The sequence below is a fragment of the Notothenia rossii genome (assembly GCF_949606895.1).
Source record: "Notothenia rossii genome assembly, chromosome: 6".
Taxonomy (NCBI): Eukaryota; Metazoa; Chordata; class Actinopteri; order Perciformes; family Nototheniidae; genus Notothenia; species Notothenia rossii.
The window spans coordinates 42000559-42017226 of record NC_136909.1 but is presented as its reverse complement, the minus strand read 5'-3'; the positions used below and the strand labels follow the sequence as shown (position 1 = coordinate 42017226).

The window sequence follows — 16668 nt, the reverse complement described above, 5'->3', positions numbered from 1 at the left end:
GTTTGTTCCACAACAAGCTGGAGGAGAGCTCTCCTCTCAGACTAAGAGGCTCAGGTGAGCTAAAGGACTCTCTGAGTGTTTAGATAGTTAACTTTAGTCTAAGTTATCTCAGTGGGTCTCAAACGGTTTGGTCAAAAATTATTCAAAAGATTATTTCCGCGGCACACCTTCATATGATCATTATAGTTATAAAAAAAAAGAGAATAAAGGAAAAACAGTTATGAAATACTATATGGCAGTAAAACAAGAATACAGTTTGAAAGGGGAGTGATTTGTAAAATATCCATAAAGAAAAAGAACATCTGCTTACAGTTGTGTTTCATCTGGGTGTTGAGAGATGTATCCATAGATCTCTTAATGTTGCTCTCAAAGTGCACCAGATTGATGCTTTTAACTTCAATATTTAAAAAAAATCTTCCCGGGGGAACATCCCCCCGGACCCCCCTAGAGGAGGTGAGGTCCGCTCCCCACTCGTAAAAAAATAGCACTTTACCCCTGCCTATATGCCGTGAGCTGATTATCGAGCCTTCATTGTAACAGTCGCGGGTTTACTGTGTGATTGCGTGTGGGGAGTTTTTTTGTGCGTGCTCTATAGTGCCCGTAATTTTGTGTTCACTGGAGTCCAGCACCTCAGCACCCCCACTCAAAATACCTTCCCGCGCCTCTGTTCAGGTCTGCTGTTTTTCATTGAAAATAGTCTCAGTCTGAGCCTCACTACAGAGTTGAGAAAAAGCTGCTCACCTTATCCAAATCAGAGCAGTGAAATCTAAATGTTACAGTCTGGGTCTGTAATGCACGAACATATGAGTGTACAATGTCGCTGTTATTTCAAACGTGCGCTTGTTTTCGTTTTTTTAACAGTTTGGTTCAATATTCGATTTGATACATTTGTTTTGCCATAGCATATAGGGATTAGGTTAGATTAAACTTTACTGTCATTTCACAGACTATAAGTACTAGGGCAACAATAGGGATGTGTATTGTTAAGAATATGTATCATGATACATTGGTTACCATTTAAACTACTATGATACTGTAGGCAAGTCATGTGTAGCTATTTTTTATTATACATTTAGAAAGAAATATCCGGTGCCACCATGGCAGGGCCCAGGAGGTGAACTGAGACCTCTCCAAGTAGAAGTCCACACTCCATATTTAGGTCTGTTCAGGGACTTGTTGAACCGACGACCCTACAGCTCACAGTCCAATGTGACCCTTGTGTGCTGAGATGGTCTTCCTCTGTGTTCCCCTCTCTAAATGTCCTCGTCACAGGGGGGCCCGGTTCCAAATCGACCCCTTCACACTAGCCCCTCCCACTTCCACTCCGTTTGCGTGTGCGTAGGAGGGTCCGCCACATAAAGTGCTGTTCCAAAACAACTATTGTGGAGTGGTTTACCAATCCCTCCAACAGGAAGTTATTAAAACCTCCAACAGGAAGTCTGCATTGGTCCTGACCAGTGTTGGGATAGTTACTCAAAAAACGAATGCATTACACATTACTAGTAAAAAAAGAACTATGGCTCAGTTATCAGAACTCTGGTCCAGGTAGCTTCCAGTGTTCCTGTCTGATGGTGGCCGTAAAAGTACATAATTAATAATTTAATTTTAAAGGAGTACAAAGTAGCAAAACATGGAAATACTGAAGTAAAGTTTCTTTACACCACTCCCAAAATGACCTCCTGTCAACTGTAGGGAAATGCTGTTTAATATCTTTGAGAAACGGTCAGGGGCTATGAGGCCAAATTAATCATTGAACACTCAACATGTCAGGTCAGATGACAACCAAAGAGCAGGCTAGGACTGCAGGTCAGGAAATATGGGGAAGGCAGAGGCAAAACAGGGGAAGTCAACAGGGAGTCAACGTGGGAAATCAGACTGGAGCATCAGAGTGAGTGAGTGAAGGCTGAGGGTGAGGGAAGGTCAGGGCCATCCTCAGGTGGGGGTTCGCTGGCTGTCAAACAGCAACACTACAGAAACAAAGCTCAGCGTGACTTTAAGGGAATATTTGTAGCATTGTGTAGCTTAAATTCTCCTTGTGAATGCAACCTGTCACCTTCAAATGGACCGCAATATATATCACTTTGTCCCAATGCACTCCACAGTTTAGCTGCCAGGACCAGGGGCCCACACACACTGAACTCCTGGAGCAGAACGCAGCAGCCACATGGTTAGCACAGGTGGGAAGTAACTAAGTACATTTACTATAGTAATGTACTGGAGTACAAACTTTACACAAGTATTTTCCTTGAATGCTACTTTGTACTAACTACATTTAAAAGGGAAGTTGTGTAATAATTTTACTCCACTACATTTATTTAATAGCTTAAGTTACTTTTAACAAAATGCATCTATACATATTAAACTAGTGGACTAACTCTTTAAGTTACAAAAGAGGCACCACCACACACCCCCCCCCCTACCTCACAGTCCTGCTGCACCACCACACACCCCCCTACATCACAGACCTGCTGCACCACCACACCCCCCCTACCTCACAGTCCTGCTGCACCACCACACCCCCCGCCTACCTCACAGTCCTGCTGCACCACCACCCCCCCCCCTACATCACAGACCTGCTGCACCACCACACCCCCCCTACCTCACAGTCCTGCTGCACCACCACCCCCCACCCCTACCTCACAGTCCTGCTGCACCACCACCCCCCCCACACCTCACAGACCTGCTGCACTACCACACCCCCCCCACCTCACAGTCCTGCTGCACCACCACACCCCCCCCCCCTACCTCACAGTCCTGCTGCACCACCACCCCCCCCACCTCACAGACCTGCTGCACCACTACACCCCCCCTACCTCACAGTCCTGTTGCACCACCACACCCCCCCCTGCCAAACAGTCCTGCTGCACCACCAAACCCCCCCCCTACCTCACAGTCCTGCTGCACCACCACACCCCCCCCTACCTCATAGTCCTGCTGGACCACCCCCCCTACCTCACAGACCTGTTGCACCATTACACCCCCCCTACCTCACAGTCCTGTTGCACCACCACACCCCCCCTACCTCACAGTCCTGCTGCACCACCAAACCCCCCCCCCCTACCTCACAGACCTGCTGCATCACCACACCCCCCCCTTACCTCACAGTCCTGCTGCACCACCACACCCCCCCCCCTACCTCACAGTCCTGCTGCACCAGCACACCAAATGAATTTGACTTTAACTATATATATTTATTTATTTTTCTCTTTTTCACTATATCTGTCCTTGAGCACCTGTAAAAGCGCTAACAAAATAAATCTATTATTAATCTATTATTGGTATTATTATTTACTTGTTAAACTTTGAGTACATTTCTATTATTATATATATATTTATATATTATTATTAGCTGATAATACTTTGGGACTTTTAGTCGTCATTAAGTATTTTGACAATATGTATTTGTACTTTTACTCAAGTAAAGCATCTGCATGCTTCTTCCACCACTGATCGTTAGCTGGGTTATACAGTATATAGGCATTAGGTCAATTGAACAGAAAGAAGGTAACTGTTCCCCTTACCGTAGACAGTTACGTAAGCTGTCAAATAAATGAAGTTAAGAGTAAAAAGTACAATATTTGCCTCCAAAATGTAACAGAGTAAAATAATAAAATAGCAAAAGGTGAACATAATCAAGTAAAGTAAAAGGACCAGAGTACAAACCTTGATTAATGTTCTTATTTATTTCCACCACTGAAGAAAACCAGGTGGCAGCGAGTGGAGGTCGATATACAGAAGCTGTATGGAAGTATACAAAGCTTTCTACCAAGTGCTTTTTGCTATATTTGGAAGTAGAGGCATTTCCCTCAATTTTCTTATCTGGAAATGAAGAAATGTATGTAATACTAAATTAATTTGTAATGCCACACACACACACACACACACACACAAACACACACACACACACACACACACACGCTCATTGCGTGTACGTTCTGAGGCGCAGTGGATGGCAGACAGAGGAGAGATCCCCATTATAGTCTGAATGAACAGCAGTGAGGAGGAGGCTTGTTAGCGCTCCTCCTGCAGGAGCTCCTCCTCTGGGAGCTTTGTATTTCCCTTGTTACCATCAGCCTGTCCTCAATCAGCAATTATAGCCATAACCAGTGAGCCAATATGTGGCTCAACGCTTAATACTATGTGGTTGTATTTCTGTATACGTTTTTTGTTATTTCACTTTTATTCAGGTAATTGTTGACTGACGCTCTGTACTGTGCTGTGATGTCATCATTTTACACAGTTTGTAGGCTAGTCTCCAATACAAGAATCAATTCTGCCCGAGAGGATCCAACAGAGGGAATCACACCGAGCGGTTTGCCACTGCTGTGTTTGTAGACAACCAGGCAAGATCGAGCTGCATCAAGCAATTTAAAAACGATGTATTATGTTCCTCTACTGTGACATGTCTCCATGCTCTAATGTTCAAAAAGCTCTTTATTGTTCTCATACTGCCTACCTCCAGCACCTCTTTTCACCCTCTGTCTGAAACCAGAGTCCAGTCTGCTCTGATTGGTTAGCTGGCTGCCTCTGTTTAGATTGGTCCATCGCTTAGAGAAGTCCCGCCCCTTAGCCTATCACGCACAGAGCACAAGCCAAAAGAAACGCATGTATTACATAGTGATGTCATTATGTAGACCAGGGGTGGCAAACTCATTTCAGTTAAGGGGCCACATACTGCCCACTTTGATCTAAAGTGGGCCGGACCAGTAACATCATAGCATAATAACCCACAGGCCCTACATAACGACAATATTTCTGTTTAAGTCAAATATGAAGCCGATTGTAACCAATGTAGACAATATGGCCGAATGTAGCGAATTCGCGACACACAGAAAAACTTCAAATAACTTCCGAAATATCTGTCAAAACTATTCTATTCTGCTTCGTTAGCTGCACAAACAAACAATAAACAGCAAACATATTTTTTTTTTCAATAAATTACCTCAAATAGGAACGTATCTATTCGTATTTGCCTTCTCCACTCATTAGCGTCTAACCGGATATGCCCGCCTTCGTCGACCGGATGTAGCTCCCACTTTGCGTTAAGGGGTTAAAGGTAAGAAGACGTTTAAAGATTTATATTGCGGATATTATCAGAACATCTGAATCAAATTAACATGTGTATTAAAGGATGTTAGTAGATTATCCCTTAAATCAGTATATATATATATTTTTAATGTTTACAGATAACAGATTAGGCTACGATACCGGATAAAGTTAGCAACACACGTTAACCACGAACAGCCTATTAATCCGTTCTCCTAATGTTATTTCAAACCAACGTTATGGAATTAGAGAAAAGGGGCTTCTTAACGTGCTTTTATCCGGGGTGGAGGGAGTTAAATATTAGTTAAATATAACATTGGGGCGTGTGATTGTAGTGGGTGGTGAAATGAGGATATCCATCTTGGAGTTCAAGCTAGTATAATATAGTTCATGTTACACAATAATAAGGAAGAGAGCTATTTTTATGATACATCGCTATTGATATGGATTTAGAGTGCATATTTGAGACTTCTAAACAGTAAACAAAAACGTAACTTATGAGTGAGTGTTTTTAGCAGAGCCATATAATGTCCTTGTGATTCTGTTGATTATTACCTGTCTGTATTATGTTGCAACTCAGCTGATTTTGGATTGATGAGAAAGGGAGAGGGACTTAAGTGAGACTGAAAACACAAGGTAAATTTAAAATAGGTCAGCAATTTCCCATCCTATAGGTTGCTAGATGTATGTCTCCCTCTTTCAGCACAAGAACCCCAGGGGGATTCAATGGAGCCTGAAGACCTGCAATGAGACCCTCACCCTGAGCCGGAGTCTCAACTCCCAGAGTTTTGCAAGCCTCGCCCTGTTCCTTATTTTGATTAAACAGACATTAAGCTTCCCAATGGTGTGGTCTTCGTTTTGTGAAAAACCTCACATGTTGTTGTTGCTGTTGTTGTATTTTGTGATAGTTAATTTGCTCCTGCTGACTTGAGCCAGCCATTCTTTCCTCCTCTCTGTGTCAGTGGGGAAGCCGTACATTCATACTCCTTTCTCTGAGCGATTGGAGCATACCTAGGCAGCACAACAAACCATGGGGGAGACTATGCCAGGACAACACAGAGGAAAAGGCACAGACAAACTGCATGATATGCTATTCAATGTTTATTTAATTCCATTTATTTACTGTCAGTTGACAATCATTGATAGGCACCTGTGGGTCTCCTGTCCTTTCTGAAAGTCATAAAGATGAAATTACTCATTTAGATGACTTATGTCCTCAATTAGCAGGGGGTTTCTGAAACCATGAATTAAAGAAATGGTAGAAATGATTCTAATCTGAATTTTGAAGCCTTTCTTCCCATCCCCTCCCTCTAAATATATCAAACATTAGGAAGTGATGCTCCTGACTACCATTCAAGTTTCAGAAGATAATATTGTTTTAAACAATTTAAAGCAATAAACAACAGCAACAGGCTCTTTAACCAAGGCAACGTTAGCCTAACATCTATATGTTAACAGGTAAGATAGCTGTTCACACTATGTATATTTTCTGCTATTTTATTTCTATTTGAGATGTTTACATTTTCGATTGTTTAATTCTAGTCTTTTAACTGTCTAATGTACAATGCCTTTTCTTTTGCTGCTGCAGCGTAAACATTTCCCCAATTGGTATCAATAAAGCACTTCTTATTTTATCTTAATCCTCAAATATTAGCAAATTTAACTTTTTTAAATATTGATGTAACTACATACACATCGATATATTGTATAAATATTGCAAATCAAAACCTTTATTCACTACTTATGACCAAAAATCGTAGTTCTATCTCCGGTAATCATGCATTCAAATGTCCCACCACGAACTTCCAGGGAACTATTGAGTCTCCCTGAACCACGTGACGATCAAGCATTTTGGACTTCCGTTGTCGTAACTCTTCTCTCTATATGGCGCTGATCTTTAATATTCAGTACACAGATACTGTAGGTCTAGGATGTGTTTGAGCCAGCAGAGAGCAGCTCCACTCTACTTCATCATGCTGAGGTCTGTTCCATGTGATATCACTGTTTTAATGTTGGATCTGTGAGAGATACAGTCGGTCCTGTCGGGCCCCTGAATTTGCGACAAGGCCGTGACAAGAAAGTAAATCATTGTTTCTGTTTTAGCTCTGCTTTTGGTCCCTACCACCTTGTGAGAGTCTCTAGTCTCTACTTATTATGAAAACATCCTTTGCTGCTGGCACAAATAATCTGAGCTTGAAGTTGTGTTTCTATTCACATCTGTCGTTCAGGTTCTCAACAGTGATGTTTTCTATGGCTATTTCTATCTGTTGTGTGTGAATACTCATTGAGCATCAATGCATGTGCAACATACTTCCAGCCAGAGGAGGTCAGTGACACTCTGCTGAACATCAGCTTAATCAAATCAGCCTTCACCGTCCTCTGTCTCTGCCACTGTCCCACACACAGAGACTACAGAGAACCACAGCCAGCAGAGAGCCGGAGGACAGGCAGAGACAGGGACATAGATAGGGACATAGACAGGGACATAGACAGAGATTGAGACAGAGACAGGGAGAGAGACAGAGGCAGGGACAGAGACAGGGAAAGAGACAGAGACATGACCAGAGACAGGGAGAGAGACGGAGGCAGGGACAGAGACAGGTAAAGGCACAGACACAGAGACTGAGACAAAGATAGGCACAGAGACAGGAACGGAGTCAAAGAGACAGGCAGAGGGACAGAGACGGAGAGAGGGACAGACACAGAGACAGACACAGGTACAGAGACAGACTCAGGTACAGAAACAGACACAGAGACAGACACAATGAAAAACACAGAGACAGAGACAGACAGACACAGACACAGAGACGGACAGGGACAGACAGTGTGTGTTGAGGAGCAGCCCCCATGTCCCAGCTGTGTTGAGGAGGATTTGTCAGGCAAAGCAGAGCCGCAGCTGTGTGTGCCGGCTGTCAGCAGGTCAGCACCAGGCCCACGTTGTCTCTTTGTGTGTGTTTTTGCATATTAAATGTTCCGCAGTCCAGTGGACACTGAGGCAGGTGCACACAGCCCGGAGCTCTGCAGACAGGATCCCCGCTTTTTGTAATGCAAATAAGGAAATAAGAATGTTAAATTAAGCTTAGCGGAAGTTTAGTCCGGAAGACTTCTTTTCACCCTCATTCATTCACAAATCTCTCTCGGGTTCTCTGACTGTGGGACATCTTAAAGTGAGGGAGGTGTGCTTCTGATGATAGACGTCTCTTCTCTAGGAAAGGAAATGTCCTTTGTCAATGACAATGAAAATAATGCATAAAAGGGCCATGAAAATATGACTTCTTAAAAAAAGTGGTCTGGTGGCGTGACTTGCCCAATCTAAGGGGTAAGTTGATCCGAGTCAAGAGTTACATTGAGCCATCTGAGGGTAAATTGACCAACTGACTTTTTCAAGTTTAAACTTGAGTTGTGTGGTAGGAATGTTGTTTCTGTCTGTAATTCAAAGACAGTTCACAGATTTATTTTGGATTCAGGCCATGGAACTGGTCAGCAGTTTTTGGATCTGGTCTGAAACCCCTTCTCTCTCCGGTGTGAAGACCTCTGCGGTTCCTCTGTACCTACTGCGGTTCCTCTGTACCTACTGTTTTCACTTCCTTTCCTCCTTCCTCTTTATGTCTCTACCCAGGGTCGACCTGTCCATATTTCTGTCTTTTGCCACTGCTCTGATGGATTCTCCAGCCTCTCCATCAGTGGCTCTCTCCATCTCCTCAGTCTTTCTCTTGGACTTTCTTGGCATGATAAAACATGTTTAAAACATCAAAAATCAATCAATAGTGTAAAACTACGCTGAAATAGCATGTTATATTACAGACACTGAACTTAACTTCAGTGCCTCATGGGGGGTTAAGCTGAACCACTGGCTCACTTCGCCCCACAGACACTTTTTGGGAAACAAACTAGCTGAGTCATTCATGCTAATCTTTAGCTAAATGATTCTCATGGTTTTACATCTCGCTAAATAACCAACATGTATGATACATATTTTCAGACCTCGATACGTTTGCTTTGACCTAACAGTAATTATACCTGACATGTTGAAAATGAACTTTGAAGAGCAGAACATGGTTTATTGTGAAGAAAAAACACATTTACCACTTTACCCTTTGCTTCTCTGCATCACAGAGATAAATGATGCTTCCTGAATCTATGGTCACATGAAATCAAATGTGCACAGTTCCTGACCCCTCATCTGACCCCACTCTCCCCTATACATCAGTTGTTGTATAAGTGTGATGATGAAAAGGATTTGTTCCTGTTATTTAGAAAGAAAGAGCCTAGGCCGTCTTAAAGTCTTTCCCATCACAAGCTATTGTCAAAACGCTCCATTCAGTGGATCTCAGTGATCAGTGTATTATATGACAGCACGTAATGATGTTGTGATTGTGTTCCAGGGCCTTGGCATAACATTCCTTTATCTCTCATCCTCACATCATCTTGATAAGACTTCCACAAGTACATTCCATGTTTTGTCTTGTTGAATTGGATATGTCCTTGAACTGAAAGAGACCCTCCCTCTCTCTGAAACACATGTTCAGAATACCCTGAAGTTTTGCATAAGCTAGTGTGTATGGTATGTTCACTGAGAATGTGGACCCTGATGTGATCCCATAACGACAGGCTGCCATAACAGCCTCATCTTTTTGGGCCATAGTCCATACACATGACCACATACATGTTCACCATTTTGATAACATTTGTATAGCACTATAAATACACGGAAAAGCAGCTCAAATAGCTTGAAAGAGTACGAATGCCCACTTTTTTTTTAATGGAGGTAGAATAGTCAAGACAATAAATAAAATACAAAAATAATCCATAAATTCACACCATATAACCCATTCAGTGAAAGTAATACAGACAAACATCTCAGTGAATAAATACATAAATACATAAAACAATAAGGACAATACAAATAATATATATATATATATATTTTTTAAAGACAATACAAATTAAAACTGCGGTCGCACTTGTGCGCGCAGTGATGAGCGGGCCCTCGCGTCCGTGCGCCTGTCGGGGAGGGCGGCCGGTCGTCCCGGCTTCAAGCAGACGCGCGCGGGTCCTCGGAAATGAGCCGTTTGTCATTTCTCTAATTTCACGTCCCAGACTCCCAGGTCCTCCGGCAGCAACCCGGAAACGGATGTCGGCCACGGTCTGGAAGGAAAACTAATTTCTCTGAAGGCTCGTCGAGGATCGATTATCGAGGAGGCTGTCTGGAGGAGCCGTGACCGAGGATACACTGATTTAGAGGAGAGAGGAGTGTCTCTGGAGGAGCTATAACCGAGGGTACACTGAAGTATTTTCCGGAGACGATTTCAGCCAACAGTGATGTTTAAAAGAGGCGTGACGCATGGCTGGATGTCAACGAAGCACATCTCTGCAAACTTCCAGTTGTGATTATAAGTTATTCAAGATGATCAAATGTGCATCAGACTTTCTGCCCTTTACCGTTTGTTTGTTTGTTTACTCACTAATCACATCTCCCCTGGATGTTAGGTTATGCTTTCATTGTGAGGCGATGTTTACAGTGAGAACAGTTGCTGAGGTCAGTCCAGAAAGCAGAACAGTGTGTATAATATATATCGCTCAATAATATATGTAACAGGCCTACATTTCACACTTTATTTGTAGGCTTTAGGAGATATCTACAAATAAACAGTAGATATTTTTCATGAAACCATATAGTGCTTCACATAATAAAATATACAAGGGCTGTAGCCTGATATTTAGTTATGCTTTAGGAGCTGTTTGTGTTTGTTGTACAATATGTGTGTGTGTGTGTGTGTGTGTGTGTGTGTGTGTGTGTGTGTGTGTGTGTGTGTGTGTGTGTGTGTGTGTGTGTGTGTGTGTGTGTGTGTGTGTGAGAGTTGATGGTGCAGGCAAACAGGCAGGTCTCAGTAGCTTAAGGTAGTCTGTGACATAAATGGTCAAAAATGGTACATTCTCCATTAGTTTACGAGCTCCATGTTCAAGCGATCGACTATTCCTTCGCAATGTAACATCACATTGGATATGCGCTTAAGTTGCCCTAGATAGGAATTATTCAGATCATTTCCCTATGACGAATTAGCACAAATGTGCTTAAAATGCATGAAAAACGCCCATTTTTCTAAATGGCCAGCTTTCTGGGGGGCGGGGCTAATGAAAAGCAATTTGGAAAATATGTGTTCAATCATAATAGCAATGTGTATACAGTGTTTCGTGAATATCGGAAAAACTATATGCGAGCAGTTTGGAGCAATTTGCGACATGTAAATCATCAAAGATGGTGTATTCGCTGTTAGCTTACGACCTCCACGAGTGATTTTTCCAAAATGTGCTGCGCAATTAAGTATCATATTGGATAGGGGCTGAACTTGTCCTGGATTGGAATTTTTCCGATCATTCCCCTAGGAGGAGTTCGCAAGAATGTGCTTAAAATGGCTGAAAAACGCACATATTTCAAAATGGCCGACTTCCTGGGGGACAGGGCTTATGGAAGGCAATTTGAAATATGTGTGCAATCATAATAGCAATGTGTATACAGCGTTCCGATCATTCCTCTAGGACAGGGGTTCTCAAAGTTTTGATGAGTGAGGGCCAATTTAGGTACCCAATATTGGATCCAAGTAAAAACGGAACACAAAATTCCAAAACAAATCTTTTCTTTATTGCACACACACACACACACACACACACACACACACACACACACACACACACACACACACACACACACACACACACACACACACACACACACACACACACACACACACACACACACACACACAAACACACACACACACACACAGAGAGTATTGCGCTGGAGTTAGTGATATGCTGTGGATTTCCTGTCTTATCAGCAGGGCCCTGTTTCAGAACCAATTCCAGCTACTCAAGCACCACAGGATAGTCTCTGCAAGACAAATACAGAGAGACAGAGAGGGGGGAGGGAGAGAAAGAGACTTTTAAAATAGAAGCTTACCAAAGACCACAATAACACAGTATTCATCATCATCATTGTTATTATTATTGTTGTTGTATTTGTAACACAAATCGGCTATTATTGCCTGTCATCAACATACCTTTTCCTACTTTGAATGGGATTTATGGTGCTGTCGTCTGTTGGCTACTATTCCTTTGATGTCCGGTTCCATCTCCGTTGTTGCTATACGAAGGACAGCATGTAGATGGGCATCCGTCAGCCTGGATCTCAGCTGGGATTTGTTGATGGCCATGGTGGAGAAGGTTTTCTCACAAATGTATGTGCTTCCGAACAGAGAGGCCATTCTGATGGCATGTTGGCGAAGTGCAGGGTACGTAGATGGGGAAAGTCCTTTGTAGAACTCGATGAGATTCTTGTCTCGATATGCTGCTCTGGCCTCAGAGCTCTCCTGCAGGTCGATGAGCTCGAACTGCATTTCTGCAGGCTCTTCTTCGGGTGCACATGTGAAGGGATCTTGGAATAGGTTGAATGACTTCTCGTGGTCACTGAAGTCCGAGAAGCGGTGGTGGAATTCCTCTTGGAGTTTTTCCATGAGGTTGTGGTTCTTGTCTGAACACAGGTGATGTAAAACGTCACATTCACCTGCGAGCACCTTGCAGGCGGGGAAATGGGTTAGATCCCCCTCTCTGAGCTGTCCCTGCACTAGTTGAAGTTTTCGCTGGAAAGCTTTGACGCTTTCAAACAATGTGGAAATGAGCTTCCCATGGCCCTGCAGCTTCACATTGAGATCGCTGAGAAAGGTGTTCAGGTCAACAAGGAACGCTAGGTCACAAAGCCATTCAGTGTCACTTAACTGTGGCAGATCTTGTCCTTTTGATTGCATGAACTCAGCGATTTCTTTCCTCAAATTAAAAAAAACGCTTCAGTGTGGCACCTCTGCTCAGCCACCTGACAGCAGTGAAGTATATGACGTCACCAAATTCAGCCTCTGATTGCACCAAAAAAGTTTTGAATTGACGGTGATTCAGACCTCTGGACTTTATGAAATTCACTGTCTTGACAACAATGTCCATGACATGTTTCATTTGAAGCGTATGAGCAGCAAGGGCTTCTTGGTGAATTATGCAGTGATATTTGATTAGGTTCTCACCTCCGTTATTGGCCACTTTGTCGCTGAGCAAAGAGACAGCGCCCGCCTTTCTCCCGACCATGGCTGGCGCTCCATCTGTTGTGACACCGACCATGGATGTCAGCTCCACATTGTATGCATCGAGACTACGACACACAGCATCACAAATGTCGATTCCCCTTGTTCTGTCTTTGATACTCTCCATGCTTAGCAGTTCCTCGCCTATTTCAAAGTCCTCCGTGACCGTTCGAATGAAAATCAGCAGTTGTGCAGTATCAGAAATGTCTGTACTCTCATCCAGTGCTATAGAAAAGGACCCCTTGCCTAGGCCTTCCACACGTAGTCCCAATTGCTCTTTGAGATCATTGGCCAGATCTTCGATTCGTCGTGTCACTGTGTCATTCGATAAACTTATGTCACGGAACTTTGACTTTTGTTCAGGGCATACAATGTCAGCCACTTTCAAAATGCAGTCTCGCACGAATTCTCCATCACTGAACGGCTTGCTCCGCCTGGCAATTTCGTGAGCTACCACATAGCTAGCCTGTGTTACAGCTTCACCGGATTTTGCAAGATTTGTGAAAACTGACTGCTGGGCAGTTAAACCTCTTTGAAGTTGTTCAAGTTTAGTTCTGCGCTCCTTGCCCATGAACTTGTCATACATTTTATGATTGGTATCATAATGGCGTTTTATGTTATACTCCTTGAGCATTGCATTCACCTGCTTGCAGATGAGGCATATCACTTTATCCGACCCCTGAGGTAAAACGAAGTAAGCGTTGCTCCATTTCTCCTGGAACTTCCTTTTCTCCTCACTGAAAAAACGTTTTTTACGCGACGGCCCTGGCTCCTCCATCTCGCTTACACAACGAAAACTTTCCGCTGTTCACGTGAACACTTTGCCGCCTTTGGGACGTGCATCCAATCAGGGAGTGAGTTTGGGGATGCTCGCGCTGGGGGTATTCAGTGGAAATAACAGTGTGCCTGAGTGTGGACGTTGGGAGAGACAGCTTGTTGTTTTATTATTGTATAACCGGACTTTTGTGTGCGTTCATATACTTAACCACACACGCAAACACACACACTCTTTCTCTGCCGTTACATAGCAGACACTACTTTATCTGTCAAGTTGTCTCCGATGCCACCACAACTTCCTGTCAAACACGTTATCTCGCCTTCAAAATAAAAGCATGCAAACGGAACTGGAAGTTAACCTAAATTAAATCCAAAATACACATAAAACTACAACGAAGGCAACAAAAACAATGCAACATCTCCTTCAGTCTCAGAGGACACAAAGTTGGGTTATCTACAGACAGTGACTAGCTAAAATCGCTAGCTAACTCCCGTTTCTGATAACTTACAACAGATTTTCCGCTTAACTGCAACTCGCGAGATTTGCGAGATTTGCGAGATTCAGGTTACCAAATAAGGAGTGAGAGTGACGCGTAGAGGAACCGGAAGCTGCGCTAGCCTCCGGTGGCTACCATAATGCTATCATTTAGTTTCTCCGATTTTTGCACAAAAATGGATTGATGGACCATCAATAAATAAGCCATGCCTGCTTCATGTATGGAAGAGGACCAGCGCCTCAAGAAAGCAATCATATCATCAGGTGTGGTCTCTAACATTTATAAATTATTATCTAGGGCTGCCCCGAATACCTATTCTCCTGTCCAACTGTCCTGGGAGCATACCTTGAATATCTCTCTGTCTGCTTTGCAATGGAACTCCATTTGGCAGTCAGCTATGTTCTCTTCTAAATGTGTAAGATTCAGGATCATACAGTTCAAAATTCTCAATAGAGCTTACATCACCCCTGTTACAAAATCCAAGACGGACAATAAACACACAGATTTATGCTGGCATGAATGTGGCAAGCGAGGTACATTGTTGCACCTACTCTGGGAATGCCCAGCGGCAGGGCAGGAATTTCACGAGGGCCACGAGGGCCATGGCCCTCGTGCCCTCCCACTTTGGCCTTGTGCCCTTAAAAATGATATCTGCCATAAGGCCACAGTGGCCTTGATGCCCTCTCTGACTAAGTTTTGTGGTTTAGCAGTCTGCCTCTTTTCTGACACGGCTTCAACACCATCATATTTTGAAGGAGGAAAAAAAAATCAGTGGTGCGCTTGATTTGAGTCTGGAATGCACCGCTCGGACGGTCTATGATGACAGTTGACATCAGTCTAGGACCTATCTCCGCCCACCCCCTCACGCGTCCGTAGGACGGTCTAGGACCTAGCTAGCTGATTCTCCGCTCAAGAAAAGGCTGAGGTGAGGTAAGGTTTTGTGATGATCCTGTTTGCCGTTAAGTTTTTCATTTGTCCAGCTTTAAGTGTAATTTTATGGATAACATTACTATTTCTTGCTCGTATGGTAATGCATAATTATAATATTTTGAAGTGTTTTTGTTACTACTTGGATAAGTTATCAGGGTTCGTACGGGTGCTTGAAATCCTTGAAAATGCTTGAATTTTTACGAGGTGTTTTCATGACTTGAAAAGTGATTGAATTTTGGGAATGGTGCTTGGATTTGAGATAAAGTGCTTGAAATTGTAAATGCTTTACTTTTACAATAAATTGTTGTCTGACTGAATAGTTCGCTTTTTAGATTAAAAGAAAATAAAGAAGTCGGAGCGCCCTTAGTTGCTTCGCTTCTACATAAAACAGCTCCGCTCCGGCCTTCCCGCGCTATGCGCGCGACCTGCAAGTGTTTTCTTTGTGTGACCTGGGCATTCTAATGAGAGAATGACAGTATGCCAGGAGGTTGTTGTTTTAACGAGCGTTGGCTATCCGAAAAGAAATACAAGCTGTGGCTAAAACGAGGATCAACCCAACGATTCGCCTTCTGCACAGTTTGCCACAAAGAATTTCAATTATTCGCGATGGGAGAGTCTGCGCTGACGAGCAATATGAAAGGTAAGCCGTAGTAGAGCATTTTGGATTAGGCCAACGTTGCATGTTACGTTTGTTTAAGCTAGTAACGTTAGCGAACTCGATGTGTGATAATTGCTTATGCAGGTGACAATAATAAAAAGGAGCGTACCTATGTCAGTATGTGCGACAGTCGCCATCCTGTGGTTTTCAGAGGATGAAGCACATAAAAGCAATGTATTTCTACTGGTAGTATTTTTCGTGCCTAAACTTGCTCCATCGAAATCAGTCACATTGACCCGAAGACACATTTTGAGTTATACACTGTTGGAAAGAGGATATTCCTAGCTTTCTAACAGAGGAAACATATTTTCGTTTGTATTAATGGTCTGGGGGAAGCTCGCGAGTGTGTGTTTGTGTGTTTGTGTATTTTTGCGTTTGTGTGTATTGTGTTAGTTTCCCGGGGAAAACACTCACGAGAAACACCGGCTGTTGTTATGCCTGCTTTGACGTAAAGTTACTCCGTTCTCCGCTTGTAATTATGCCGTTACAAGCTTCAAAGTTGTATTTATCATCTGAATTTGCCGAAACAAGTTTAATATTCTGAAAGCCAAGACTTTGTTTATTTGAAATCAGATGAAAACAAACTGTAACGGACCCTGCCGTGTTATCTATGATTACTATACGCAAGGGG

At 43.1% G+C, this 16668-nt stretch overlaps 1 protein-coding gene across 1 annotated transcript; it reads right to left on the bottom strand.

The window, feature by feature from the left end:
- Window positions 1–11667: 11667 nt before the first annotated feature.
- LOC307045339 (general transcription factor II-I repeat domain-containing protein 2A-like) lies at window positions 11668–15182 on the bottom strand. The gene is made up of 2 exons (XM_079690956.1): window positions 12108–15182; window positions 11668–11938 (listed from the first exon to the last, which is right to left on the bottom strand). Exon 1 carries the CDS (start codon window positions 13951–13953, stop codon window positions 12877–12879), a length of 1077 nt encoding a protein of 358 aa, XP_079547082.1. The 5' UTR covers window positions 13954–15182; the 3' UTR covers window positions 11668–11938; window positions 12108–12876.
- Between the last annotated feature and the right edge of the window lie 1486 nt (window positions 15183–16668).

Coding starts and splice junctions, on each gene's coding strand:
- LOC307045339 (XM_079690956.1), bottom strand. CDS start 13,953: ATGGAGGAGCCAGGGCCGTCGCGTAAAAAACGTTTTTTCAGTGAGGAG.